This window comes from Canis aureus, chromosome 11 (genome assembly GCF_053574225.1).
Source record: "Canis aureus isolate CA01 chromosome 11, VMU_Caureus_v.1.0, whole genome shotgun sequence".
Taxonomy (NCBI): domain Eukaryota; kingdom Metazoa; phylum Chordata; class Mammalia; order Carnivora; family Canidae; genus Canis; species Canis aureus.
This window is the reverse complement of record NC_135621.1, coordinates 3,071,014-3,098,480: the sequence shown is the minus strand read 5'-3', so window position 1 is coordinate 3,098,480 and position 27,467 is coordinate 3,071,014. Positions and strand designations below refer to the sequence as shown.

General features: G+C 41.2%; 1 protein-coding gene across 1 annotated transcript; it reads left to right on the top strand.

Annotated features, from left to right (window-relative positions):
* The first annotated feature begins 8,637 nt into the window (after positions 1-8,637).
* On the top strand, positions 8,638-27,467 carry PTGES3 (prostaglandin E synthase 3). Its single transcript, XM_077913426.1, has 8 exons — positions 8,638-8,711; positions 20,195-20,308; positions 20,455-20,524; positions 21,451-21,549; positions 22,340-22,429; positions 24,891-24,953; positions 25,789-25,813; positions 26,320-27,467. The coding sequence occupies exons 1-8, from the start codon at positions 8,653-8,655 to the stop codon at positions 26,337-26,339; spliced, it is 540 nt and encodes a 179-aa protein (XP_077769552.1). The 5' UTR covers positions 8,638-8,652; the 3' UTR covers positions 26,340-27,467.

The window sequence follows — 27,467 nt, the reverse complement described above, 5'->3', positions numbered from 1 at the left end:
CGATCCCGGGTCTCCAGGATCGCGCCCTGGGCCAAAGGCAGGCGCTAAACCGCTGCGCCACCCAGGGATCCCGATACTATCAATTTTTAATTTTTTTTTTTTAAGATTTTAAAAAAATATTTTATTTATTCATAAGACACAGAGAGAGAGAGGCAGAGACACAGGCAGAGGGAGAAGCAGGCTCCATGCAGGGAGCCCGACGCGGGACTCCATCCCGGGTCCCCGGGATCATATCCTGAGCCGAAGGCGCGCCCAACCGCTGAGCCACTCAGATGTTCCAAGATTTTATTTGAGAGAGCGCAGGAGCAGGGAGGAGAGGGAGAAGGATCTCCCAGCTGAGCAGGGAGCCCAACTCGGAGCTCTATCCCAGGACCCTGGGATCACAACCTGAGCCGAGGCAGACACTTAAGCAATTGAGCCCCCCAGGGGCCCCTAATTTTTTTTTAAATTATTTTTAGAGGGGGCGGGGAGAGCTCAAGAGCCATGGGAGGGGCAGAGAAAGAGGGAGAGAGAATCTCAAGCAGAGCTGAAACAGGGCTTGATCCCAGGACCCACCCTGAGGTCATGTTCTATGGTTGGTTTCATGCTACAATAACAGAGTTCAAAAGGTGCAACAAAGACCTTGTAACTTTATTTCACCCTTTACAGAAAGTCGGTCAACCCATGACCTAGATCTTCACCTTCAAGATTCCTGCCTAAAATGTACTCCTCTCACTCATTCCTGCTGTCACCTCTATGAGACTGTCAAGAGTCTTTTTAAAAATTTAAAAACGGGGGCACCTGGGTGGCTCAGCGGTTTAGCGCCGCCTTCAGCCCAGGGCGTGGTCCTGGAGTCCCCGGATCGAGTCCCACATCGGGCTCCCTGCATGGAGCCTGCTTCTCCCTCTGCCTGTATCTCTGCCTCTCTCTCTGTGTGTCTCTCATGAATAAATAAATAAAATCTTAAAAAAAAAAAAATTTAAAAACGTAATCCCCCCCCTCCCGAAAAAAACACATACTTCTCCTACAAATATAAAATTAACAGGAGCCAAACATTTATTTACCGCATTGATGGCACTACTAAGATGGTAAAGCTGGTTTCAGGAGCACTTAAAAAGCCAGGCCAAAAAAAAAAAAAAAATGAAAAGAGAATGAGGTTGCAGGTTAAACAAAACTGGTGAGTGTTCTACAGAGCAATAAAACCATAACTTTGGGGCAGCCCGGATGGCTCAGCGGTTTACCGCCGCCTTCAGCCCAGGGCGTGATTCTGGAGACCCGGAATCGAGTCCCAAGCCGGGCTCCCTGCATGGAGCCTGCTTCCCCCTCTGCCTGTCTCTACTTCTGTGTCTGTCTCTCATGAATAAATAAAATCTTAAAAACACACACACAAAAATACGTAACTTCGGGTTAGCTTTTTTATCACTCATAAATTTTGAGGTTTAATATTATAAACAGGGAAGTCCAGAGCACCTGGGTGGTTCAGTGATGCGGCTGCCTTCGGCTCAGGTCATGATCCCAGGGTCCTGGGACAGAGCCAGGTGTCAGGCTCCCAGCTCAGCAGGGAGTTTGCTTCTCCCTCTGCCTCAACACGACCCCCCTTGAGCGCTTTCTCAAATAAAATATTTTTTCCAAAGGTTTTCAGAAGCTGCGAAATAAATAAATAAATATTAAAAAAAATTTAAAAAAAATAAAATATTTTTAAAAGCTAGCAAAGTCAAATATAGGCACCTTCGCCTAGAGAACAATCCTTGGGGAGGCAGGTTAAACCAAGTCCCAGTATGAAGTGAAAGGTCATCCCTCCACTCCTTTATTTCCATGTTAGGGATTATACATATATATAAATTTTTTTTTTTTTTTTACAAGGCCTGTGCTAATCCTTCCAGTCAATATCGGCCTTTCCTCCTTTTATGCTCCCATTACTTTTTGGGCCTCCGTTAGACCACTGGATCTTTGTGTATTTTGCTCTCCCCAACAGGCAGTAGGTTCCTGAAAATCATAGTATTGGAAAGCTGGGGCCTGGCACCCCTTTGAAACGAAGATTTGCGCGTGGTGTCCACGGTGTGTGGTTCCTGGCACCGCCTTGCACAGCACGAATCCCCGGGTCCTTAACGCTGTGAAGCCGGTACTTCCCCCAAACGTCCTAGGACGCCCCGGCTCCCTTTGTTCCCCTTGCTTCGCTGTTCGGGGCCCCTCTCCGGGGGACGCAGGGCTGCTTTCATTCCCCGGGTTCCTACCCCTCATCAGGGCCCAACCAGGTCCAAGGGACAAAGGGGCAGTTCCACGAGCAACGGCTGAGCTCGAGCGCGGAACCCGCTCCACGACGCGCGCGGAGGCCGCCCGCCCCCGCCGGCACGAGCCGTCTCGGAGCCAGGGCACGTGCCCGCCCCAGGGCCAGACGTCCCTCCTCCGCCGAACACCTCGAACTCGCAGCGCCCCTCGAGAGGCTCTCCGACCGTCCGGAGGCCGGCCTTGCCCGCGGCACCCCCGGCCCGGGCCTTCTGTGCCTCCGTGGACCGGCTCGCTCCGTCCAGGGGAAGCAGGGCCCTCCGCTTCGGCCTTCCTCCCGCCGCCAGCACAGCCGCGTCTCGGGGACGGCGCCCGGGCGCGTGACCCGGCGGTTGGCCGCCAACGGCTTCCTACGGCGAGGGGGGAGCGCGGGAGCAGAGGCGGGAACGAGCCGGGCCGGACGGAGCCGGCGCGGGGCGGGGCCAGCGCCGGGAAGGATCGCGAAGGAGCTGGGAGGCCCCGCCCTTTCCGTAGATATCTCTAGAAAACCGCGCAGGAGCCCGAAAACAAAGAGTGCGCACGCGCGGCGGCAGGGCCCGGGCATTTTGCTGCGTCACCAGCCGCCGCCCGGCCTCACCACCCCTCGCTCGCACGCACGCACGTTCATCCTCCGTCCTCGCGCCCCGATTCCTACACTTTCCTCTTCTCCGCGACCGGAGGAGCCGCTCTCTCCGCGCAGTGCATTCTGGGGACCCGGGTCGAGCCCGCCGTCGCCTGAGGGAAGCGAGGAGAGGCCGCGACCGGGAAGAAAGCGCCGAGTCGCCACCGGAGGAGAGTCGACTGCCCGGCAGCTGCCGCCGGAGAGGCCCGCCCACCCGCTCGCCCGGCCCCCCGCCCCGTTCACGATGTGAGTGCGCCGGCCGGCCGGGGGAAGGTCGCCCCGCGGGGAGGCCGAGGCGGCCCTCCCCTCCCCTCCCCCGCCCTGCGCCCCGTCGGCCTTCTCCCCGCCGCCGCGGCGGGCGTTCGCTCTTGCGGTGGGAGGTCTGGCATCCTTGTTCCGGTTACCATTGGCGGGCGGAGGACATTTTCTCTCCAGATGTCCTTTTTCCCCACCTCGGACCGGCCCTCGGCTTCCCCACGCCGGAAGCCCCACTTTTCCTCGCTTGCCGGCCCCGGTTGCTCGCACTCCGCAACTTAGCCGTAGGCCTCAGCCCCCGGGAGCTGTGGGCGGTGCGGAGCCTCCTGGAGACCGCTCGGCTGGGGCAGTCCGCTTCTGTGGCTCCGGCGCCGGGCCCGGCCCCGGGCCCCGGGCCCCGGGCCAGGTGCACCTGCGGGGGGCGCTCCCCGAAGGCCGGCGGCGCTCCTCGCAGAGCAGCACGCGGCCTTCCGCCGCGAGCGACAGGTACTGCTCGGCCACTGCAGGGAGGTCACAACGTCATCACAACTTCCCCAGCTCTCTCTGGGGTCGTGATTTCTTGGGAATGGGTCTTCCCAGGCCTCCCCAACTCCAAGCTTTTGCCGAGAGTGAAGGTTGCCAAAACTCAGCCTTGCCCGTGGCCGCGAGGAGTTAGCCTTGAGCAGGTAGTTCGCACGTGTCGAATCGAAAGATCCTTGGGGACGTTTTCTGTGTTCAGCGTTAGACTGGAGGTGAGGTTTCACGATCCTGTTTTAATTAAAGGTGAGATAGGTACGTGATTGCCCTCTTGTCTTTAAGAGCTTAAATTTGTTTACGTTGGGTAGACAGGTGTTTTTTTGTTTTTTGTTTTTGTTTTCTGGGCAATTTTAGTTTGTGGTAAAAAGCGAAGCTTAAGGATTTTTAAACGAACGAAAGTTTTTGGCACTCCGTTTCCAGGCCTTACAGTCTTAGGAAAAGCTTTCTCTTTGCAGATGGGAGAGCCTTTGGTTTTATAGGGTTTTTTTGGTACTACATGCTCCCTAAAAGTTTATACATGTATGGAGTAGTTGAAGGGTAACAACTTTAATTCCTGTGAAAAGTAACTCTCTCAAAGGTTTACTTAATAAAATGATACTAATGGTGAGTATGTTGTGCTGGACCTCTAAATGGATTAGTAAAGGATACACTGCAGCTGGTTGATGGAGAGCAAGCCTCAAGAACACAGTAATACCATGTAAGAGGGAACTACCAGAATATTAGGTATTCCCCCGTGGTGTCTAACAAAATATTTCGATCTGTGTGAGGTAGCTTTTGTTTTTCTCTTTGCAATATCTGTTCCAAATAACGTTAGCAGGATTGTCTCCCCCCCCACCCCAGGATTGTCAGTCTTTTTTTTTTTTTTTTTTTTTAATTTTTATTTATTTATGATAGAGAGAGAGAGAGAGGCGCAGAGACACAGGCAGAGGGAGAAGCAGGCTCCATGCACCAGGAGCCCGACGTGGGATTCGATCCCGGGTCTCCAGGATCGCGCCCTGGGCCAAAGGCAGGCGCCAAACCGCTGCGCCACCCAGGGATCCCTGGATTGTCAGTCTTAAAATGCCTTTTATACTTTGAAATTCCATGAGTCGAGAATAAATTGAGAAGCTACCAACTGTTAATAGACTAATGTAGCCAAATAAAATATTTTTTCACTAAGAAATACCAAGCTTGGGTGGCTCAGCAGTTTAGCGCCTGCCTTCGGGGCAGGGCGCGATCGTGGAGTCCCGGGATCGAGTCCCACGTCGGGCTCCCGGCATGGAGCCTGCTTCTCCCTCCTCCTGTGTCTCTGCCTCTCTCTCTCTCTCTCTCTATGTCTATCATAAATAAATAAATAAATCTTTAAAAAAAAAAAAAGAAATACCAAGCTTTAAATGACTTGAAATATACTTTTGGGAGGGCACATGAAATAAAGATAAGAGATGTTAGGTAAATAGATTAAAAACTCAGATGAAGCGGCAGCCCCGGTGGCTCAGCGGTTTAGCGCCGCCTTCAGCCCGGGGGTGTGATCCTGGATACTTGGGATCGAGTCCCATGTCGGGCTCCCTGCGTGGAGCCTGCTTCTCCCTCTGCCTGTGTCTCTGCCTGTGTCTCTGCCTCTCTCTCTCTCTCTCTCTCTCTCTCTCTCTGTGTCTCAATGAATAAATAAATAACATCTTAAAAAAAAACTCATGAAAAGTGTTAATAATAAACCAAAAAAAGCAGTCTAAGTTACAAGAATGCTACTTTCAAAGTGTGTTTTGAAGAGATTAGATAAATCTCTTTAAAATAAATGCCATCTTGCAAGTTATTTAGGGGATCTTCTTGAACTAATGACTTGAATAAGTTTACAAGATGAATATTATGAATCCGTTATTTCAGTTGGAAAAAAACTTTAGTAGGTCGTTTAGTCCTCAGAAGGATCTGGCCGATAAGGGTTCATTTTTTTTTTTTTTTAATTTTTATTTATTTATGATAGTCACACAGAGAGAGAGAGAGAGAGAGAGGCGCAGAGTCACAGGCAGAGGGAGAAGCAGGCTCCATGCAACGGGAGCCCGACGTGGGATTCGATCCCGGGTCTCCAGGATCGCGCCCTGGGCCAAAGGCAGGCGCCAAACCGCTGCGCCACCCAGGGATCCCTGGGTTCATTTTGTTGATGCTTGCTATGAACTTTCTAGTTTTTATTTTTATTTATTTTTAATTTATGTTTGTTTAAGTAATCTTTATCCTCAGCATGGGGCACTAACTCAGGAGCCCTAAATCAAAGAGTTGCATGCTCTTCTGATTGAGCCTGCTGTAAAACTTATTTTAAGGTGGAGAGAGACATTCATGCTTGGATATTTTAAGGGTTTTTAAGGTCTGTTTTTTCTTATTTGAGTACTGTTTAGTGGTGGTTTTTCTAGGACATTTTTTAGAATCAAGTTTTTAAAGTTTTGTTTAATAGTTTACATAAAAAATCTCTCACTCTTTTAACCTTTTTGGAGGAGACTGGTTTAGGACTTGTCACCTTCAAAGGTGTAGGGGGTGTGCTAGTTTCCTTGCTTTTTTAAATTTAGTCTTTGTAGTTCTCATTCCAATTTAGACTCATGAACAATAGATACAAAGTAAAAACGTTTTTTGTTTTAAGATTTTTATTCATGAGAGACACAGGCAGACAGAGGCAGAGAGAGAAGCAGGCTCCATGCAGGGAGCCCGTTGGGGGACTCGATCCCAGGACTCCAGAATCATGCCCTGAGCTGAAGGCAGGCACTTAACCACTGAGCCACCTAGGGATCCCAAAGTTTTGTTTTTTAAAGGAAAAGTTGTTAAGTTTTTGTTTTTTTTGTTGTTGTTTTTAGTAATCTCTACACCATCATGACCTGGAGGTCAGGAGTCCCATACTCTGACTGAGCCAGCCAGGCGCCCCTGTTTTGTTTAGTTTGGGGCTATTTGAAGTCATTATTTGGGTTGTCTTGTACTTGAATTAAGTTGTCCAGAAATGTACTGTGACTATCTCAAACATTGATTAAAATCTTTAATACTTTACCAACACTCAGCTTTGTAGAATTGAGCCCCCCAAAATAAAATGATCACTCTTTAGCCTCCAAAATAAAATAATGAGCATAAGGTATATGGTTAATTTCTGGAAGTTAAGAGTAACTGATGATGGCTTTTTTTTAGTGTTGATTTCCAAACCATTGTAACCTGGCAACTGGATTTTCTTCTTTTTTTTCTATGCTTAGTTAGACTTTAACTAGAAAGCAGTTGAAACTGGAAGTGACAAATCAGTTCAGTGCAGGCAAGTATATACTGTTACTTAAGATACACATGTTTAATTGTATTTTCTGTTTTACAGTCTTCTTGAAGTCTTCTTGGAGTCCTCTGAGTGATAGGGATGTCATTTTTCAAGGAAAAATACTCTTGTATTACGGACTGTTTAGAACCAGTCTAGCTTTTAAAGTTTGTTTTTGTTTTTTTAAGATTTATTTATTCATGAGAGAGGCGGAGACCTAGGCAGAGGGAGAAGCACGCTCTTCGCAGGAACCCTATGCGGGATTCAATCCTGGATCCCAGGATTATGACCTGAGCCCGAAGGCAGCCGCCCAATCGCTGAGCCACCCAGGCATCCCATAAATTCTTAAGATATTTTTTCTGAGTTCCTAAATGGGAAATTGTTGATCCTAGTGTATTCTGTTACAGAAGTACAATATGTATTGTAGTAAACTTTATTATGTACTGTGTAGATTGACAGTGATTTTAAATTGAGGCTGACTTCTCTGTTTCCCTAGGACACCTTTGAACTTCTGGTTTTTCAGGAAGATGCCAATTACTTTACACATTACCTTGAGCAGTAGTATGTTCTTCCCCCTATTGTATTCCAAAGCCATAATGTGCTTTAGTGCATTTTCTGTACAGTAGTTGATCTTCACATGTTGTCATACTTTATTATTAAAAAAGTATTTGTCAGGGTCCTTTCTAGCTCAGCATTTTAATTATCTTTGTGTACGGAAGGCTCTAAGTCACAGACAGGTGTTCTTAAAAATTTTAGTATATATTTAAGTTCCATAAATACTAGTTCACACAGTGCTAATTAGTATAAGGAGTTGTCCTAGATAGAATTGGAACTCAGGATTTCTGACAGAAAGGTTATTTTTTCCACTTTACAGAAAGGAAGAATAATTTCCCAGTGATCCTTTTATTTCCAAAGAAATAACTATGTCTCTCTAGTTCTGTCTTATTATGTAAACTGTTTCTGTTAAAACCTGTGCCACTTCTTGACATACGATAATGGAGTCCAGAGGCTCTGAAATTTTTCTCTACTGGAGGCACTGAGAACGTTGACCTTGAGTCTTATTTGTTCTTTTTTTTTTTTTTTTTTTTTTTTTTGAGTCTTATTTGTCTGAAGAAAAATTACTATATCTGCTTTGGAGATATTTATTTTTATTTTATTTTATTTTTTTTTTTGCTTTGGAGATATTTAAAAGAATGCACAAAAGTGGGAGTGTAGGAAGGTTGGAGTTGCTTGGAAGAAAGGCGCTAAGTCTTGGGAGAAATACCATCTTTAAGAACAGCTTTCACTTTTATGTTTAGAGTAGGAATTACCAAATAAAGGAACTAATAACACAGGTTCACAAATGTTCTTGGTTTGCCCTTTTTTGTCTTAGTAGGTTTTTTGTTGTTTCCTTTTTTTTTTTTTTTTATGGTGTTGCTGGCCAAAAGAAGTAACCTGGCAGTTCTGTTAGTTAGGTAGTTAGGTCAAAACAACTTAAGTAATTTATCCGAACAACCTAGTAGTCTTTGAAAAGCAAATACACAAAAATTGAAAGAAAAAGGTTTTTTGTTTTGTTTTGTTTTTAATAACCGCAGTTACAGAATATGAATGCCCTTTGGGCACTGTATAACTTCTTATAACTTGAATTCAGATTAGATATGTCTATCTCAACTTCTGTTCCCTACTGTTTTGTTTTTTTTTATGGGTCCCTTTCTCCCCCCCCCCCCCCTTTTTTCCTCTAAATCACAGCAACACCAAAATTCTAACTTTGGAGAAATGAAGATTAATGGAGAGGGATGTGGTGCAGTCTGCTTTAAAACTGAACCACCTGGTGTCTGAACTGAGGTTGAGTATCACTAAATTTTTCTCAAATTTAAAATATCTTGCAGCAACCCAGTAAGTTTCTTGTGGTGCCCTGATGCACCTTGGCAAGTAATTTGGAAGCAACTGGGTCAGCATGTGTATTCAGATCACCTATCTAGAAAGTTTTACATGGTAGTACAACTGACATACAGATACTCTGAAAGTATGAGAAGCATATCTTGGGTTTTGTTTGAAGAAAGAATATGTGCATAAGAGAGTGTTGGATTGGGGATCCCTGGGTGGCTCAGCAGTTTAGTGCCTGCCTTCTGCCCAGGACGAGATCCTGGAGTCTAGGGATCGAGTCCCCACGGCCTCCTTGCATGGAGCCTGTTTCTGCCTCTGCTTGTGTCTCTGCCTCTCTCTCCCTCTCTCTGTGTATCTCATGAATAAATAAAATCTTTAAAAAAAAGAGTGTTGGATTTTTAGACATTTGTGGACTGGGCTTTTGACTGCTCAATTTATGTGCAGTCAAAAGCCCAGTCCAAAAAGGAACTACTTTTTTCCTTTCTAATAGCAGAATTTCATGTTTCCATATCATTCCTCACTTAGTACAAACTAAAAAAGATTTACCTGTGTCTTGATTCCTTTTTGTAAATAATAGACTATTTGACAAACTTAGTTTTAAAAAAATCAGTAATTCTGAATTTTATAACCTCTTTATTGCTGATTTTTTTCCTTGGTTTTAATGATTTTTCTTTTATAATCTTTTATGATGTTTATTTTTTTTAAATGTTTTTTTTTTAAAGATTTTATTTATTCATAGAGATGCAGAGAGAGAGAGAGAGAGAGAGGCAGAGACACAGGCAGAGGGAGAAGCAGGCTCCATGCAGAGAGCCCGACGTGGGACTCGATCCAGGGTCTCCAGGATCATGCCCTGGGCTGCAGGCGGCACCAAACCGCTGCGCCACCAGGGCTGCCCTCTTTTATGACGTTTAAAGATACTCTGAGATGTATAAGAGATCATCGAATCTAGTGTTTAAGAAGCTTCCTATTAAATAGAAATGTTTACTTCTAAACCTAGAAAATACTAGGTTAAGATTTAGTAAAAAGCTAGTCTTCTGATTTCTATTGTTTTATCTTAGAATTCAAAGTGATCCTGTAATTCAGAAAAATAATGGTGCTCCATTAAGAGTTAACTTGAAAGGAAACTCATTGGGGCACCTGGGTGGCTCAGTGGTTGAGTGTCCACCTTCACCTCCGGTTGTGATCTTGGGATGGAGTCCCACATTGGGCTCCCTGTGGGGAGCCTGCTTCTCCCTCTGCCTATGTCTCTGCCTCTCTTTGTGTGTCTCATGAATACATGAATTTAAAAAAAAAAAAAAAAAAACTAAGTACAGTTGATTCTTGAGTAACACGGGTTTGAACTGTGTGGGTCCATTTAGGCAAGTCTTTTCCAATAAATACAATAAGGTTAGTGTATTTTTTTTCTTTTTTAAGATTTTTTTTTTTTAAGATTTTATTTATTTATTCATGAAAGACACAGGGAGAGAGAGAGGCAGAGACACAGGCAGAGGGAGAAGCAGGCTCCATGCAGGGAGCCTGACTTGGGACTTGATCCCAGGTCCCCAGGATCACAACCTGGGCTAAAAGCCGCACTAAACTGCTGAGCCACCCGGGCTGCCCTCTTTTTTAAGATTTTAACCAACTGAGCCATCCAGGCATGCGCGCGCGCGCACACACACACCCTTTTTTTTTGTTTTTTAAATTTTTATTTATTTATTTATGATAGTCACACAGAGAGAGAGAGAGAGAGAGAGAGAGAGAGAGAGGCAGAGACACAGGCAGAGGGAGAAGCAGGCTCCATGCACCGGGAGCCCGATGTGGGATTCGATCTTGGGTCTCCAGGATCGCGCCCTGGGCCAAAGGCAGGCACCAAATCGCTGCGCCACCCAGGGATCCCTTTTTTTTTTTTTTTTTTTTTTTTTAAAGTAAGTTCTACAGCCATTGTGGAGCCCAGGGTGGGGCTTTGACTCACAACTCTGAGATGAAGACCTGACCTAAGATCAAGACAAGAGTCTGACTCCCTTAACTGCCTGAGCCACCCAGGTGCCCCTGTGAATTTTTTTTTTTTTTAAGGACTTTCTCAACATTGTTTTTTTTTTTCTCTAGTTTCTTCCTTTCTTTCCTTTCTTTTCAAGATTTTATTTATTCATAGAGGCACAGAGAGAGAGAGAGAGGCAGAGACACAGGCAGAGGGAGAACCAGGCTCCATGCAGGGAACCCGACCCGACATGGGACTCGATCCCAGGACTCCAGGATCACGCCCTGGGGCTGCAGGCGATGCTAAACAGCTGCTTTAGCTGCGTCTCTTGGGCTGCCCTTTTTCCTCTAGTTTCATTGGAAGAATATACAGTGTATAACATATAATATACAAAGTATGTGTTTATTGTTTACATTTGGATAAAGAGTCTGGTCAACAGTAGGTTATTAGTAAAGTTTTAGGGGAGTCCTAAATTATGCTTGGATTTTCATCTTTGTTAAGGGGTTGGTGCCCTTAACTCTCATATTCAAAGCTCAGCTGTACGAATAACCAGAGAAAGTTTTTGTTTTGTTTTGTTTGAGTGTTGTGATGTGTTACCTATGTACACATTAAGATAAACTGTAGTTAGTAATGGACCTGATCCCTTTACCCCCCTTCCCCAATATTTCTTAATATTTTTGGACTACATTTAACTTGAATGTAAGTTTTGTTTTGTTGACTGCTCTATCTCCAGAACGATTCCTAACCCCATATTTAATAAATATTTGTTTATTGAATAACATTCAAGCTCTAAATGCATTTTATCTGCTAGGCTTGGCTACATGAAGTGCTTGATAGTGAGGGTTGGGCCTAAGGGTTTGTGTGTGTGTGTGTGTGTTTTTTTTTTTTTTTTTTTTTTTTACTATTACTCTGTTATTCTGCTATATCACATTTCATCCAAATTCAACTATATCTTCTGTAGAATGTAGGTGGTCAGTGTTGAAAGATAAAGTTGATGAGAACCATCTATAAATTGAATACCTGATTTTATATTTTGTTAATTGAGGCTATGCTGTATTGTGGGAAATCTGGGGGGAAAAAGTATTGCCAAATCCATATATACCTTCAAAGTTCGTTGGACTTGTTTGTGAGCCCTTTATGTATTTACTACTTTTTAAAGATTTATTTATTTATTCATGGTGGTGGCGGGGAGGGGGGGGGGGCGGTGTGCAGAGACAGAAGCAGGCTCCATGCAGGAAGCCTGACGTGGGACTCGATTCCGGGTCTCCAGGATCACGCCCTGAGCTGAAGGCAGTGCTAAACCACTGATCCACCCAGGGATCCCCTGTATTTACTTTTAAAGATTTTATTTAGGGGCGCCTGGGTGGCACACTGGTTGAGTCTCTGCCTTCTGCTCAGGGCATGATCCCAGGGTCCCGGGATGGAGTTCCACATCAGGTTCCCTGTGGGGAGCCTGCTTCTCCCTATGCTTGTGTCTCTGCCTCTGTGTGTGTGTGTGTGTGTGTGTGTGTGTCATGAATAAATACATCTTTTTTAAAAAGAGAGATTTTATTTATTTGAGAGCAAAAGATAGAGCAGGAAGAAGGGGCAGAGGATGCCCCAAAGAGCCTCTATCTTGTGACCAAATGATAATATCCGAATTATTTCCCAATGATTTAAAGTAAGGAGTCCAGTACTAATGATCTATCACCTTTGCATATGATAGAAACTTTTTGGCGGGGAGAGAGAGAACATGAACAGGGGGAGAGGGAGCCGGAGAAGCAGACTCCCCACTGATCAGGGAGCCTGGTGCTGGGCTTGATCCCAGGTCCCTGGGATCATGACCCAAGCCAAAGGCAGATAGTTAACCAACTGAGCCAGTCAGGCGCCCTAGAAACTTTTTATGTAAGGATCTTATTTATTTAGTTGAGAGAGTGCGGGCCCTGCCATTGCACTTGGTGGAAGAGGGGCAAAGGGAGAAGCAGACTCCCTGCTGAGCAGGGGACACACACACACACACACCCAGTGCAGAGCTCAGGGGACCCTGAAATCATGACCTGAGCCAAAGACAGACAATCAACCAACTGAGCCACTTAGGTGCCCCTGTTTCACTAAATTCTGATGTACAGGCTCAATACTTTTCATATTTGCTGTGTGTGATGGTTTGCAGTACCTGCTTATAAAAATTTCTGGACATTGTAAATTCTGAGAGAGAAGAAATAAAGATGTTGGAGTTTTGACTAGTGTTAATGGTAGAGAGACAGGTCATAAGCTATAGAATTCTATGTGGAGGGGATCCCTGGGTGCAGCAGTTTCGTGCCTGCCTTTGGCCCAGGGGAGCGATCCTGGAGACCCAGGATTGAGTCCCACGTGGGGCTCCCAGCATGGAGCCTGCTTCTCCCTCCTCCTGTGTCTCCACCTCTCTCTCTCTCTCTCTCTCTCTCTCTCTCTCTCTCTCTCGTCCATCATAAATAAATCTTAAAAAAAAAAAAAAATTCATGTGGAAATTTTCTTCTCTCAAGATTTCCAAAGCTCGGGCAGCCTGGGTGGCTCAGCGGTTTAGCGCCACATTCGGCCCAGGGTGTGACCCTGGGGTCCTGGGATCGAGTCCCACATCGGGCTCCCTGCATGGAGCCTGCTTCTCCCTCTGCCTGTGTCTCTGCCTCTCTCTCTCTCTGTATCTCATGAATAAAATAAAATCTTAAAAAAAAATTTTTTTTTCCAAAGCTCTAAAGGGATGATGGCTGCCATTAGTGTGTGTGTGTGCTTGTTTATTTTTAACTACCCAGTTAAAGAATAAACCGAATTCCTTTCCATTGTCTCCAGGGGCATCTGTTGATCTGGCCTTAACTTGGTTTTCAACTTTCAGCATTGTGAACTTACCCCAAGTTATGTATGTCTGTTCTTCCAGTTCACAAAAGGCTTGAGGTTTTTTAATGGTCTCTTATAATTCAGTATGACTTGCACATAGAATTACAATATTTGAGAAGTTTTCTTTAGCAAATTTTTTCCATTTAGCTTTGTTGGTGGTCTAGTCTGTTTGGACTGCTGTAACAAAATATCACAGACTGGTTAGTTTATAAACAGCAAAAATTTATTGTCTTACTATTTTGGAAGCTGGAGGTCCCAAGATCAAGACACCAGCAGGGTAATCTAGTATTAGAGCCCACTTCCTGGCTTTTTATTCAGGAAGGCTCTACCCTCATGACCTAAGCACCTCCCAAAGGTCTTACCTTCTATTATTATCACACTGGGCATTGGGATTTCAACATACATGTTTTAGGGGATGAATTCAGACCGTTGCACTGATGCATCTTTTTTGGGGGGGTTAATCTATTTTTTAAGGTGAAAGGTACTTGCAGTTTTCTACGAATTTGAATTAAAACTTACCAGATTCTAACATATTAAAAATGGTATTTGGGAACAAATAATGGTACCCCCTCTGTCCTTTTAAGACAAACTAAGAAGTTTTAGTCAAAACTATAGTGAATTTTAGGTTCTGCAAAATTTAGTTGCTTGAATAGATCTGGGCCTAATGTTGAACTTGGAAGTTCTTGTCGGGAAAGCACAGAATATCCCACTGTGGGGGTTTTCAGTTTTGTTTTTAAGTATTGGATTATTTATATAGCACAGAATATCCCACTGTGGGGGTTTTCAGTTTTGTTTTTAAGTATTGGATTATTTATATATATATAAATATATATTGGATTATTTATATATATGCGGAGGTAAAATTTTTTCATTTACATCTGTAGGTATATACTATTAGAGTGAACTGACTGACTTGCACAGTGGTTATGAATTTTGCCAATGTTAGTATAAGGCTGGAAACAAATTCAATATAATTTAGGAGCTGGAGTTAAAGCTAAACCAGCTTCTCTTTTGGTTAATAAAAAAAGAAACATGATCCTCAGAAGACAAGCATGATTTCACAAACAATTGATTACTCTTCCAGATGAGTGTGGATATATGAGTTTATTACTAGTTTAGGGTTAAGTTATAGGGTCCCCTCTTGTATTTTTGATAGTTTAGATCAGGACTTCCTAATAAACATTACGCTTTGCAAGCCACAAATATCTGTCTCACATGCTCATTTTTACAATGCCTTACAAATATAAAAAACATTTTTGGCTTCTGCACCAAACCCTGGTTTAGATCATTTAATTTTGTTATTTGGAAAATGATTGTAATAGCTTGCTAGAGCTGCCTTAAAGTACCAGAGATGGGGTGACTTAAACAATAGAAATTTATTTCCTCACAATTCTGGAGGGTGTTAGTCTGAGATCAAGGTGTCAGCACGATTGGTTTCTTCTGAGGCCTTTTTCCTTGGCTTGTAGATGGCCCTCTTCTCCCGTGTCTTCATGGGGTCTTTTCTCTGTGTCCTTGTCTTTTTTTTTTTTTTTTTAATTCATGAGACACACAGAAAGAGGCAGAGACACAGGCAGAGGGAGAAGCAGGCTCCATGCAGGGAGCCCGATGTGGGACTTGATCCTGGGACTCCAGAATCACGCCCTGAGCCGAAGGCAGACACTCAACGGCTAAGCCACCCGGGGATCCCCCTGTGTCCTTGTCTTTTGTAAGGTTATCAGTCATGTTGGATTATGGCCCACCATAAGACTTCATTTTCAGAGATTCTCTTTCCGGGATGCATGGGTGGCTCAGTCACTTAAGCATCTGCCTTTAACTTGGGTCATGATCCCAGAACCTTGGGATCAAGTCTGTGTCAGGCACCCTGCTCAACAGGAAGCCTGCTTTTCCCTCTGCATCTCCCCCTGCTTGGTTCTCTTGAGAGAGAGAGAGGGTTCTATCTCTCTCTCAAATAGTCTTTAAAAATAAATATCTTCTGTCCAGATACATTCACATTGTGAAGTCTGGGGGATTTAGAATTTCAACATATGAATTTTAGAAGATTACAGTTCAGCCCATAATAATGATCTAATCCTAGATAATTTAATGTGAATTTGAGAAAAGGAAAAAGATTCTCTGGTTCCAAAGTTCTCAGTATGAACAAACTGAAGAGCTAATATGATAGTTGGATTTTTATGTAGCTGTTCTAATAACCATGTCACCATTAGTGTGTTCTTTCACTATTACAGTAGGCTTTTTTTTTTTTTTTTTTTTAAGATTTTATTTATTTATTCATGAGAGACACAGAGAGAGGCGGAGAAGCATGCTCCATTCAGGGAGCCCGACGTGGGATCCCGGGGCTCCAGGACCAGGCCCTGGACCAAAGGCAGCGCTAAACCACTAAGCCACCCGGGCTGCCCCACAGTAGTAGGCTTTTAATATGCAACTTTTACAAGGTAAACATAATCTTCAGATTATGTTAAATTTGGCTACAAAAGCATTTACCAGAGTTTACCATTTGTAAAATATATTTGGAATAGAATCCTTTCATTAATCAAGTAAAACACAATTTCTTTTTTTTAATTAATTAATTAATTAATTAATTAATTAATTATTTATGATAGTCAGAGAGAGAGAGAGGCAGAGACACAGGCAGAGGGAGAAGCAGGCTCCATGCACCGGGAGCCCGACGTGGGATTCGATCTCAGGTCTCCAGGATCGCGCCCTGGGCCAAAGGCAGGCGCCAAACCGCTGCGCCACCCAGGGATCCCCCAATTTCAAAATTAGACTGGGTTACACCAAAGGAAGGAAGTATTCTCTGCCAGAATCCTTTAGTAACTTTTTTTTTTAAGTATAATGAAAAAAAAAAGTATAATCAGCATAATTCCCCACCTACCTGTCATCCAGATTCAGTGCTTCACAGGCCTTTGCCACATTGCTTTATCTGCCCCCTTTTTCTTTCCTGAAGTCTTTTATTTTTACTTTATAAGATTTCACCTTTTTGAGAGAGGGGGAGTTGAGCACACGACTTGGGATGGAGAGGGGAGAAGACAACTCCCTGATGAATGTGGAGCCTGACCCAGGACTTGATCCCAGGACCTGGATATCATGACCTGAGCTGAAGTCAAATGCTCAGCCAACTGAGCCACCCAGGTGCCTCTGCTAAAGCCATTTATTTATTTATAAGGGTTTTTATTTATTTGAGAGAATGGGCGAGGGTGTAGAGGGAGAAGAAGCAGACTCCCTAGTGAGCAGCAAGCCTGAGGTGGGGCTCGATCCCAGGACCTAGGAATATCATAACCTGAGCTGAAGGCAGACTCTTAAGACTGAGCTATCCAGGTGCCCCCCTGAAGTCTTTTAAAGCAAACTCCAAAAATAAACTCCATATACCTAAGTTTTCATCTTCAGTGGATTTTTTCCCCCCATAAAAATAGTGCCTTTCATGCCTACCAAAATTTAAGTGTTTTCCATATTATCTAATATCCTGTCCATATTCAGATCTTCAAAGTTTCAGTAATCTTTTTAAGATTTTTTTCACTCGTGAGAGACACACAGAGAGAGGGACAAAGACACAGGCAGAGGGAGAAGCAGGCTCCATGCAGAGAGCCTGACTGTGGGACTCGATCCTGGGTCTCCAGGATCAGGCCCCGGGCTGAAGGCAGGCACTAAACTGCTGAGCCACCTGGGCTGCCCCTGACCTCATAGTTTTTAATAGCTGCATTTGCACAAGATGTCCCAACGTCATCTGTATTTCCCACCTCAGGCCTTGAGGTCAGCCATTTCTTTATAGGAAACCTGGTTCCTTTAGTTCAAATAGTATTTTAGGGACGCCTGGGTGGCTCAGAGGTTGTGGCTCAGATGCTGGCGTCTGCCTCCAGCTCAGGGTGTGATCCTAAGTCCTGGGATCGAGTCCCACATCAGGCTCCCTGCATGGAGCCTGCTTCTCCCTCTGCCTGTGTCTCTGTCTCTCTGTGTGTGTCTCTCATGAATAAATAAAATCTTTAAAAATTTTTTTCTGTTCTTAAAAAAGGAAATAGTATTTTAGCACATGGTATTCATTGTTTTTTTTTTGTTTTGTTTTGTTTTTTGGTATTCATTGTTCAGGTTATCACGAGCACTTTTTATTTTTTAAAGATTTTATTTATTTATTCATGAGAGAGACAGAGAGAGGGGCAGAGACCCAGGCAGAAGCAGAAGCAGGCTTCATGCAGGGAGCCTGATGTGGGACTTGATCCCGGGTCTCCAGGATCACGCCCTAGGCTGAAGGTGGTGTTAAACCGCTGAGCCACCCGGGCTGCCCTCTCGAGCACTTCTTAAACATAGGACTATATGGTCACTTCAATTTGAAAATCAAGAACCAGGGCACCTAGGTGGCTCAGTGGTTGAGCATCTGCCATCGGATCAGGTTGCAATCTGGGGGTCCTGGAATCGAGTTCTGAATCGGGCTCCCTGCGGGGAGCCTGCTTCTCCTTTTGACTAGGTCTCTGCCTTCTTTTTTTGTCAAGAATAAATAAAATCTTAATAGAAAAGTAAAATAAAATCTTGAAAAAATACATTTAAAAAATCTATGAACCTAAAACCAGTAAGTTTTCATTATTAGCAAATATTTTCTGTTAAAGACCAACAGGTTACCACATATTGAGAGTGCCATTTTGGTAAGAAATGAGCTAAAAATAATGTGACCTATTCATAAAACTCCTAACTTGTTTGTTAGCTGTATTAACATACTGACATTAAAAGTGATTCCTTAGTCCAAAAGAAGTTTGGTTAGACTTCAGATCCATGTAAAAATCTATTTGTTTTTTAAATTTGTTGATAGATGCCTAAAGAAATAGCTTTACCCTTGCTGCTTGGCTAGTATTTAGACTTTGAAAACTGCCATCCATAGTTTTTAACCTCCTTTGGATCTGATATCAATATCCCAGAGTGGAATATGACTAGTCAAGTTTAACAGTTGTGTAAAAACACTGATGAGCACTTGGTTGCAACTTGTTTATTTATAGGGACTTTAAACTGCTACTCCTTAGGGTTGGGAATTTCAGAGCTTTGAAACTAATTCCTTTCGTTTGAGTTTTTATCTTATGTGTAGTGCTAGAACATACGATAATTACGTTTTTTAACTTCGAGGATTACAGAAGAGTCCAAAAAATTAAAAAAATATAATAATAAAAATTCCTGTATAGCCAGCCTATAACTTTAACTTTTACATTATCACCAGAACATGCTTATTTTTAGGAAATAAGTGAAACCATTGAAAATCATGTGGTTCTGCTTCCTTTCCCTCATTGTCTTTCTGGTTCATTCTATGGAGCAAATGCTGTTCGGGTGTGTATGTGTGTGAATTTTACTAGGAATTTTTATGCATATGAGGATATTTGTCTAAAGATTACAAAGAACAGTTTTGGGGCACTTGGGTGGCTCAGTCAGTTAAGCATCTGCCATTTGCTCAGGTCATGATCCTGGGGTCCTGGGATTGACCACCACATTGGGCTTCCTGCTCAGTGGGGGAGTCTGCTTCTCCCTCCCTCTCCCTCTGTGCCTCCCCCTCCTGCTCTCTCTTGCTCACTTGCTTTCTTATTTATTTGGAAAATAAATAAAGACCTTTTTAAGAGAAAAACTGTAAAGGAACGATTTTTTTTTTAACTTAAGAATTGGGGGTGAGGTTACTTATGGGTGGCTTAGCTGTTGAGTGTCTGCCTTTGGCTCAGGGTGTAATCCCAGAGTGTTGGGATCAAGTCCATGTCAGGCTCCTGCTTCTCCCTCTCCCTATGTCTCTGCCTTCTCTCTGTTTCTCATGAATAAATAAAATCCTTTTTTTAGAATAAGATTTTTTAAAAGATAATAGTCCAGGTTCTTTCCAGTATAGTATCTATTGGATACATGTGTAGAAGAATAGAAGACTGTAAAAAAGCTTAATTCTTTAATGTCATTAAAGTTAGGAAAATTTGTCCCCAGAAAATGGTTGCCTGATATAGTCAGAAATAAGCTACAGATGAGAACTTTTTTGAAAACACTGTCAAAAAAAGAAAAGAAAAAAGAAAAAAAAGAAAGCACTGTCAATTCTACCATCATCTCCCCTACCCTCTCCCTAGTTCTGGCATTATAAGTAGAAATGTTTCTGAATTTCAGTTGACAGTGGATTAGTTCTGATGGTTTTTTTTTGTTTTTGTTTGTTTGTTTTTTAATTCTATGAAATGGACATTTAGGAGCAAGACTAAAGGTATATGGCACATAAATTTTGACAGGGCAATGTAATGGTTAACCCTATTGTATGTTGTTTCATTTTATAATTCTTTCCTTTTTTTTTTTTCATTTTTTAATTCTTTCCTATTGTGAAATCAGTATCATTGTGTTTTAACTTGGAATGCAGCTGTTAAAGAGTAAAGATGTAGTTTCCATTTGAAATTATAGTTAACTGCCTCAAGGGACACCTGGGTGGCTCGGTCAGTTAAGTGTCAGGGTCTTTGAAACCAGATTCAGTCTTGATCCTCAGGGTTGGCAGTTCAAGCCCCTATTTAAAATAATAATAATCTGCCTCAAAATAATCAGTGTTCTAGTGGAGTAGAGAAACGTTACTTATATGCCAAACTCTGGAGGTTATGTAAATACTCAGTTAATGAATTCCAGCTTAACTTTGTCTAATTTTATCTCTTTGTAGGCAGCCTGCTTCTGCAAAGTGGTACGATCGAAGGGACTACGTCTTCATTGAATTTTGTGTTGAAGACAGTAAAGATGTTAATGTAAATTTTGAAAAATCCAAACTTACATTCAGGTAAATTACCATTTTACATCATTGGGTAATAAGTTTGTGTCAGACAACTGAATAACTTTGGCTAGCTTGTTTTGTGTTTTTACTGAAAATAATACTAATCTTTATCTCTTTGAAGAGGCTCATTTTTTTTTTTTTTTTTTACACAGTTGTCTTGGAGGAAGTGATAATTTTAAACATTTAAATGAAATTGATCTTTTTCACTGTATTGATCCAAATGTAAGTAGTCTTGATGCTTTAATTCCAATTTATATGTGAGGAAATGGGCATACATCAAGTACTCTTTTTAGCAGTAAGCAGTAATTGTTTTTCTTAATAGTTCAGAGGTTATGGGACGCCTGAGTGGCTCAAGTTGAATGTTGAGTGGCTGCCTCCAGCCCAGGGTGTGATCCTGGAGTCCTGGGATCGAGTCCCACATTGGGCTCCCTGCAAGGAGTCTGCTTCTCCCTCTGTGTCTCTGCCTCTCTCTCTCTCTCTCTCTCTCTGTCTCTCATGAATAAATAAATAAAATATAAAAAATAAAAAAGTTCAGAGGTTAACTAGGCGTATTTATATTTTTGCAATATTTCCCTCTGCAACTGCCTCTCTGCATACTCTTTCTTTTGTTCTTGCTATCACTGTTTGGACTTAGGGCAATATTCTTGAGGTTTGTCTTAATCTAACTTTATAGAATCTTTAAATTATTCTATGATTGTATTATATTTGGTTAATTTTTTTTTTTTTAATTTTATTTATTTATGATAGTCACACACAGAGAAAGAGAGAGAGGCAGAGACACAGGCAGAGGGAGAAGCAGGCTCCATGCACCGGGAGCCCGACATGGGATTCGATCCCGTGTCTCCAGGATCATGCCCTGGGCCAAAGGCAGGCGCCAAACCGCTGCGCCACCCAGGGATCCCATATATTTGGTTAATTTTTTTAAGGTTTTTGTTTTATTCACTTTGTACAGGGAGGGAAAAGTTATTTTTTGCAATTTGCATAGCTACTGAATTTTTAGTAATCTAGGAGATGTTTCTTTAAAGTTGAGAAAACGTAGGGAAAGAAATTAGAAAGAAAAGTTGAGGAATGACAAGCTATTTTCTATTCTACAGTGATACTGGAGAGAAATGATGTGATGGTGCTTTTGTTTTTGTTTTCGTTTTTAGGATTCCAAGCATAAAAGAACGGACAGATCAATTTTATGTTGTTTACGAAAAGGTGAATCTGGCCAGTCATGGCCAAGGTTAACAAAAGAAAGGGCAAAGGTATGTTTCTTTTTTGGGAGGGAAAATTGAACATTTTTAAGTAATGAAAGACACATTTGGCATGAGGAATAAAATGTTTGTTTCAGAGTTAAGTGGTATTAAAGTCTTGTGTTCTATATGTTTTTCCTTTCTTTGAGTTTTATTAGTTTTAACTTAAAACCAAATGTGGTCAGAATAAGGTCAGTCCCTAGTTGATGCAGAATCTTTTGCTGAATTCAAGAGGCAGATTTTTCTTAGGCTGGCTTTATTTATTTATTTATTTATTTATTTATTCATTCATTCATTCATTCATTCATTCTTAGGCTTTATTAGTTACTTATGTATCACATGGGAACATATTTTGTGCTGCAAAAAAAGTCCGTTGTATCTGAGAAGAGTTCCTACCAATGAATTTTGTTGTATTTATTAAGTAGGCTCCACACCCAGTGTGAATGAAGCCCAGTGTGGGGCTTGAACTCACAACCCTGAGAAGACCTGAGCCAAAATCAAGAATCAGAGGCTTAACTGACTGGGCCATTCAGGTGTCCCTCTCCCCCCGCCCCCTTTTTTTAAATTATGATTAAGAACTGTGAGAGAAGCTTTGTGAAACTATCTTGACTATTAATTGCATTTTACTTCATTCTGATTTTTTTGTAATCTATTATTTTTTTTGTTAATTTTTTGTCTTTTTTGTTAATTCCATGCCTCATTAGTATGAACCTACAGTCCCAAAAATATTGTTTAAGGTACATACATACATACCTGTACGTATAAGTTAACCTAATTATAAGATGTTTGTATTGATCTATAGCTTAATTGGCTTAGTGTGGACTTCAATAATTGGAAAGACTGGGAAGATGATTCAGATGAAGACATGTCTAATTTTGATCGTTTCTCTGAGGTAAGTTCCTATAAGCGCATTTTACCACCTCTCAGTACATTTCTATGTGAATTTAATTTGGTTTTAAAGCACCTTAGTGGTACTTAAGACCTAATTTTTTTTTTACTTTAAAGGTCATTCTGCAGCAAAACAAAGTAAGATCTTAACAATGATCATTTTATCCTAAAGTTTAACATTCTTTTATAATTCTTTTAAAAATTAGTGGTAAGTTCTAAACTTATATACAGACAAAAATAAACCGTATTGTCAATGCAAATATAACTAGTTTTGGGGGGTGGGGTGTTGGTTTGTTTGTTTTTACAGCCAGTTGTTATTCTAGTATTGAAACGGATTTTTTTTTTTTTTAATTTTATTTATTTATAGAGAGAGAGAGAGAGAGAATGGCTGGGACACAGGCAGAGGGAGAAGCAGGCTCCATGCAGGGAACCCGACATGGGACGCGATCCCCGGATCTCCAGGATCACACCCCAGGCTGTAGGCGGTGCTAAACCGCTGCGCCACCGGGGCTGCCCTGATTTTTTTTTTTTTTTTGAGCATGGATTACTTTGCATTTTAGAGCCATGTAATATGAATATAAACTTTAAACAGAAAAATGGTAGTGAGATGTGCATGATGAGTGGTGTGTAAGGATGTTTTAGTTCGCAAAATTAAGGATTAAAGTAAGCCTTTTTTTCCAAGATGTCATCCAAATACATATTGCATGGCCAAAGGGGGGGGAAAATCATTGATCTCCCTTTAGGTAGACTAAGCCTTATGAAATAAATGTACTGCAGTAAACCTGATTAGAAAAACAGAATATTGGGATCCCTGGGTGGTGCAGCAGTTTGGCGCCTGCCTTTGCCCCAGGGTGCGATCCTGGAGACCTGGGATCGAATCCCACATCGGGCTCCCGGTGCATGGGAGCCTGCTTCTCCCTCTGCCTGTGTCGCTGCCTCTCTCTCTCTTTGTCTCTCTGTGACTATCATAAATAAATAAAAAAAAAAAAAAATTAAAAAAAATAAAGATTTAAAAAAAAAAAAAGAAAAACAGAATATTAGGTTGTAAGTTGAAGATGAGATCCATTTCATGGCTATTTGAAATTTTAATTGACTAGGTTTTGTTTATATCCCTTCTTTGAAAATTAAGGGCTAAAAGGAATGAATTCCCAGTGTCATGTATGCAACTGCTTATTCAACATCTCACATGGTTCTGGCACCTTGATTTCAATTTAAAGAGGAAAGGGAAGATTGGAAGATTCTCTTTATGCTATTCGTATTTCTTACCTGTAGTAATTGGTGCCACCATTTTACCCAGCTCTGCATGTCACAGCTTAACACTGTTTTCTCTTACTGTCTCCATCTAGTATAACATTAACAGCTATCTTTTGTTCTGTTTTTTGTTTTACATCTTAAATAGTTCTTGAATGTATTCAGTTCATTCTATCTCTATTACCATTGTATCCTCAATAGCTAGCATTGTGTTTGGCACATTTTGAGCATTTTTGCTGCTCAAAGAAACTTAACCGAAGTGTTCAACAGTACTGTAGGGAAACTTTATTAGTTATTCATATTATTCAACACAGGTTGCCCAGAACTTTTATACTGAGCAATTTGAGGATTAGGTAGCTTTTAAAGGGCCCTTCTAACTCTAAAGTGGAGGTAAGCATAGATTTTTGAAGCTTTAATTTTTTGTTTATAAAGTTATGTATGATTATGTGAATATTTTAAAATTTAAAAAATTAACAGAAAAGTTGTCCTTGAAGAGAGAAGTCCCTCCCCATCTGTTTTTAGTTTGATTTTTTGTATCTTTTTAAATAATATACTGCTTGATTTGTGATCAGAAATGAAAGATAGTAAAAAAAAAAAAGAAAAGAAATTAAAGATAGTAAGTTAGTATTTCATGTAAGTATGCTGTGTTGTTAGTCCCAACATCTTGTGAGTATACAAGAGTACATACACAAGGGTATTATTCTCCATAGTATATGTACCTTTTATTTCAAGAATTATGTTTATTTTCTGTTTTTAACATGTTACTGCTGTTCAGTCTTTGATTTAGGATTCAGGCCTTTTATACAATGTAATCATCCTGAGGGTCTTTATAATACACATGCCACTTAGCTTAAGATATACAAAGCTTTACAACTACAAATGAATCCCATTCTTTTCCTTAGGCACCAGAGTAAGCACTCTTCAGGATTTCGGTGTTTAATTTCTGCATCATAGATAAATATTTGCTAGATAAATTTTACTAACTTCACTTTTCTTCAATGAGAACTTAGTCTTCCCTATAAGTTGTCAAGATTTTATGTAATTACCTATAAAAATCTACCTTTTCCAGCAAGGAAGGTACTTAACATTTGTTTTGCTTTTTTTATTGGTGGAAATCTATGACAGACTTAAGGTGTATTCTGGAGCTTGCAACCTCTAATAACTAGGGCTTAATTTAACATCATTTTTAAAACTAATTTTTACACTTCAAATAGATGATGAACAACATGGGTGGTGATGAGGATGTAGATTTACCAGAAGTAGATGGAGCAGATGATGTAAGTCTATAAATTCTTTTCTCTGTTTACTTAAATAGTAAGAAACAATGTATTTATAGGTTGTTTTATATAGATTCAGGATTGCTTTTTTGCCACTTCTTGTTGGGTTTTTTCCCTAAGAAATACAGGGAAAAGCAATTTTGAAATGTGCTCATTTTTGAAGGATAGGTATCTACTAGGGAATAGATGTCCCATGGACCATTCTTCAAAGGACCAGATTTCAAGAGAATCACTGCATGGAGACATCATATGCCGTATTCAATTAAGAATTAGCTTAGAGATTATCTTGACTAAGTTAACCAGGTTTTGCAGCAGGATTGATCAGAAACCATAAAGTAGATGGACCTTTCTGAATCTTTAAGGATAAACTGGATCACTTTTCTCAACATTCCCCCTGTTGGCATCCTGCTAACATCTTCAAGAAAGTTGTTCGGTACAGTTTGAAAAATATGTAGACAACTCAATAGCTAGGATTGGAATTCATTTTGTCTTGTATCAGTCCAGTAGTTTTCACAGTGAGCTGTTTTCCTCTTCCATTGAATGCCAAGGGAAAAGAGAAACCATTTTATACCAAGATAAGTCAGGAATTTAAGGGATGAGCACCAATTCCCATCAAAAGGCACACACTGTACAGGAAGGTAGATCCTCAGCAATTATGTCTCTTCATCTTAAGTAAACCTGTTAAGTCCAGTGATTATATTCATAAGCTTAATATAACCACATATCTTTACTACTTTAGTGAAAGTACAGTGCTTCAGCTTTTTAAGGCAAACTGTTCAGTTAGTAGAGGAACGTTTGATCAACTTGGTAACTTTTGAAATTCTTCTTTCTGCAGGATTCACAAGACAGTGATGATGAAAGTAAGTGTCTTTGTAATAAGTCTATTTACATAGTGATATTTCATATCAAAGACCACAAGCTCTCAAAATAGAGATGTTAACTTCTTTACAATTCTTGCAAGAAAAATTAATTCTTCATGGCCTCTAATAAGAAAAAGTAGAAATTTGAATGATTTGAAATTTACATTTCAAAAGACAATTCGGGGATCCCTGGGTGGCGCAGCGGTTTGGTGCCTGCCTTTGGCCTAGGGCGCGATCCTGGAGACCCGGGATCGATTCCCACGTCGGGCTCCCGGTGCATGGAGCCTGCTTCTCTCTGCCTGTGTCTCTGCCTCTCTTTTTCTCTCTGTGACTATCATAAATAAATAAAAATTAAAGAAAAAAAGAAAAAAGACAATTCCCCCCAAAAGAAGACCATTCCCTAGAAACTAATTCTATTGTTGACTGCCTTTTTTTTTTTTAATAAAGCTTTGAGGTTGATAGATTGTTCCCTTATACTTCACGCTGATCTTTTTTAAATCTTTCAGAAATGCCAGATCTGGAGTAAGAAATGTCATCACCGGATTTTGAGAAAGAAAAGTAACTTCTCTGCAAGATTTCATAATTGAGAGAATTCCTGAATTGATAGCTCTAAAGGCAGATGCTGTATTTGCCTCCTTTAACCCATTTTTCAACCTGTTTGTTTTTTTAAAGGCTTCACTAAGGGTTGATATGTACCATTGTATGGGGCAATTTTAAGTCAGCTAAGGCAATAACCTTATGCATGAACTTTTCCCAGACTTCCATGATGCTGTTGAGGTCCTAGGCAATTGATACAGCAGTTGTGGTAAATAAAAACATTTCACCTCAGTCTCCTTTTACTTCATAACATAGATACTGACATGATAGGAAGATCTTGGCTTAGAAGAAAGATAACTAAATTTTAGATTTTAGCACATGGACTCAGAGTGGCTGATGAAACAAATTGGTTGATAAACTGGTAACTTGTTCCTCTGGTATATCCTCCAGAATTATTCCACTAAAGTTTTATTTTTCAAAAGATGTACTTCACATTATTGTAAGTGATCACTTGTCAGTGTTCCAGATGTATCTTAGCTAAAACTAGTGAATGCCCTAACTTAGATGGTTTTGAAGCCTGTACATTTGGTATTGTTTGACCCTTAAACTTTTACATCTCTTAGCATGGAGGACGAAGAAAGGCTGTACATTGTTGCTTGAGAGTCTGTACATTTAGACCAAATTGTATTTGCACTGTCAGTATGGCAAATGAGTGGAAAAAATGTTAATACACTATTGGATTTTTTATTTTTTTGATTCAGCTTGTCCCAGGCTGAAAACCTCAATTTATGTTCATGACAGTGGGGATTTTTTTTTTTTTTTTTTAATGTCTACATTCTTTCTAATAAACTGTTGGAAGACTTTTTGGCTGTCCTTTTAAGTGTCTGGTTTACTGTAATTCATGTATTACCATTTACTGGAATGGAGTTTTTATTTTTACTTGAGGAAGAATTTGGGAATATTCCTCTGTTTGGAAAAAAAAAGGCTTGCTGTGATGTCAGGAAACCTTTTAAAAGTGGATCTGTAATAGCAAATTGTAGATGCACTTTGCAGCAGTTGGAAAAGAAAGTGTTGTGATTTGATTGAAATAAAACTAAATGTGTTGTCCTCCTGTAAA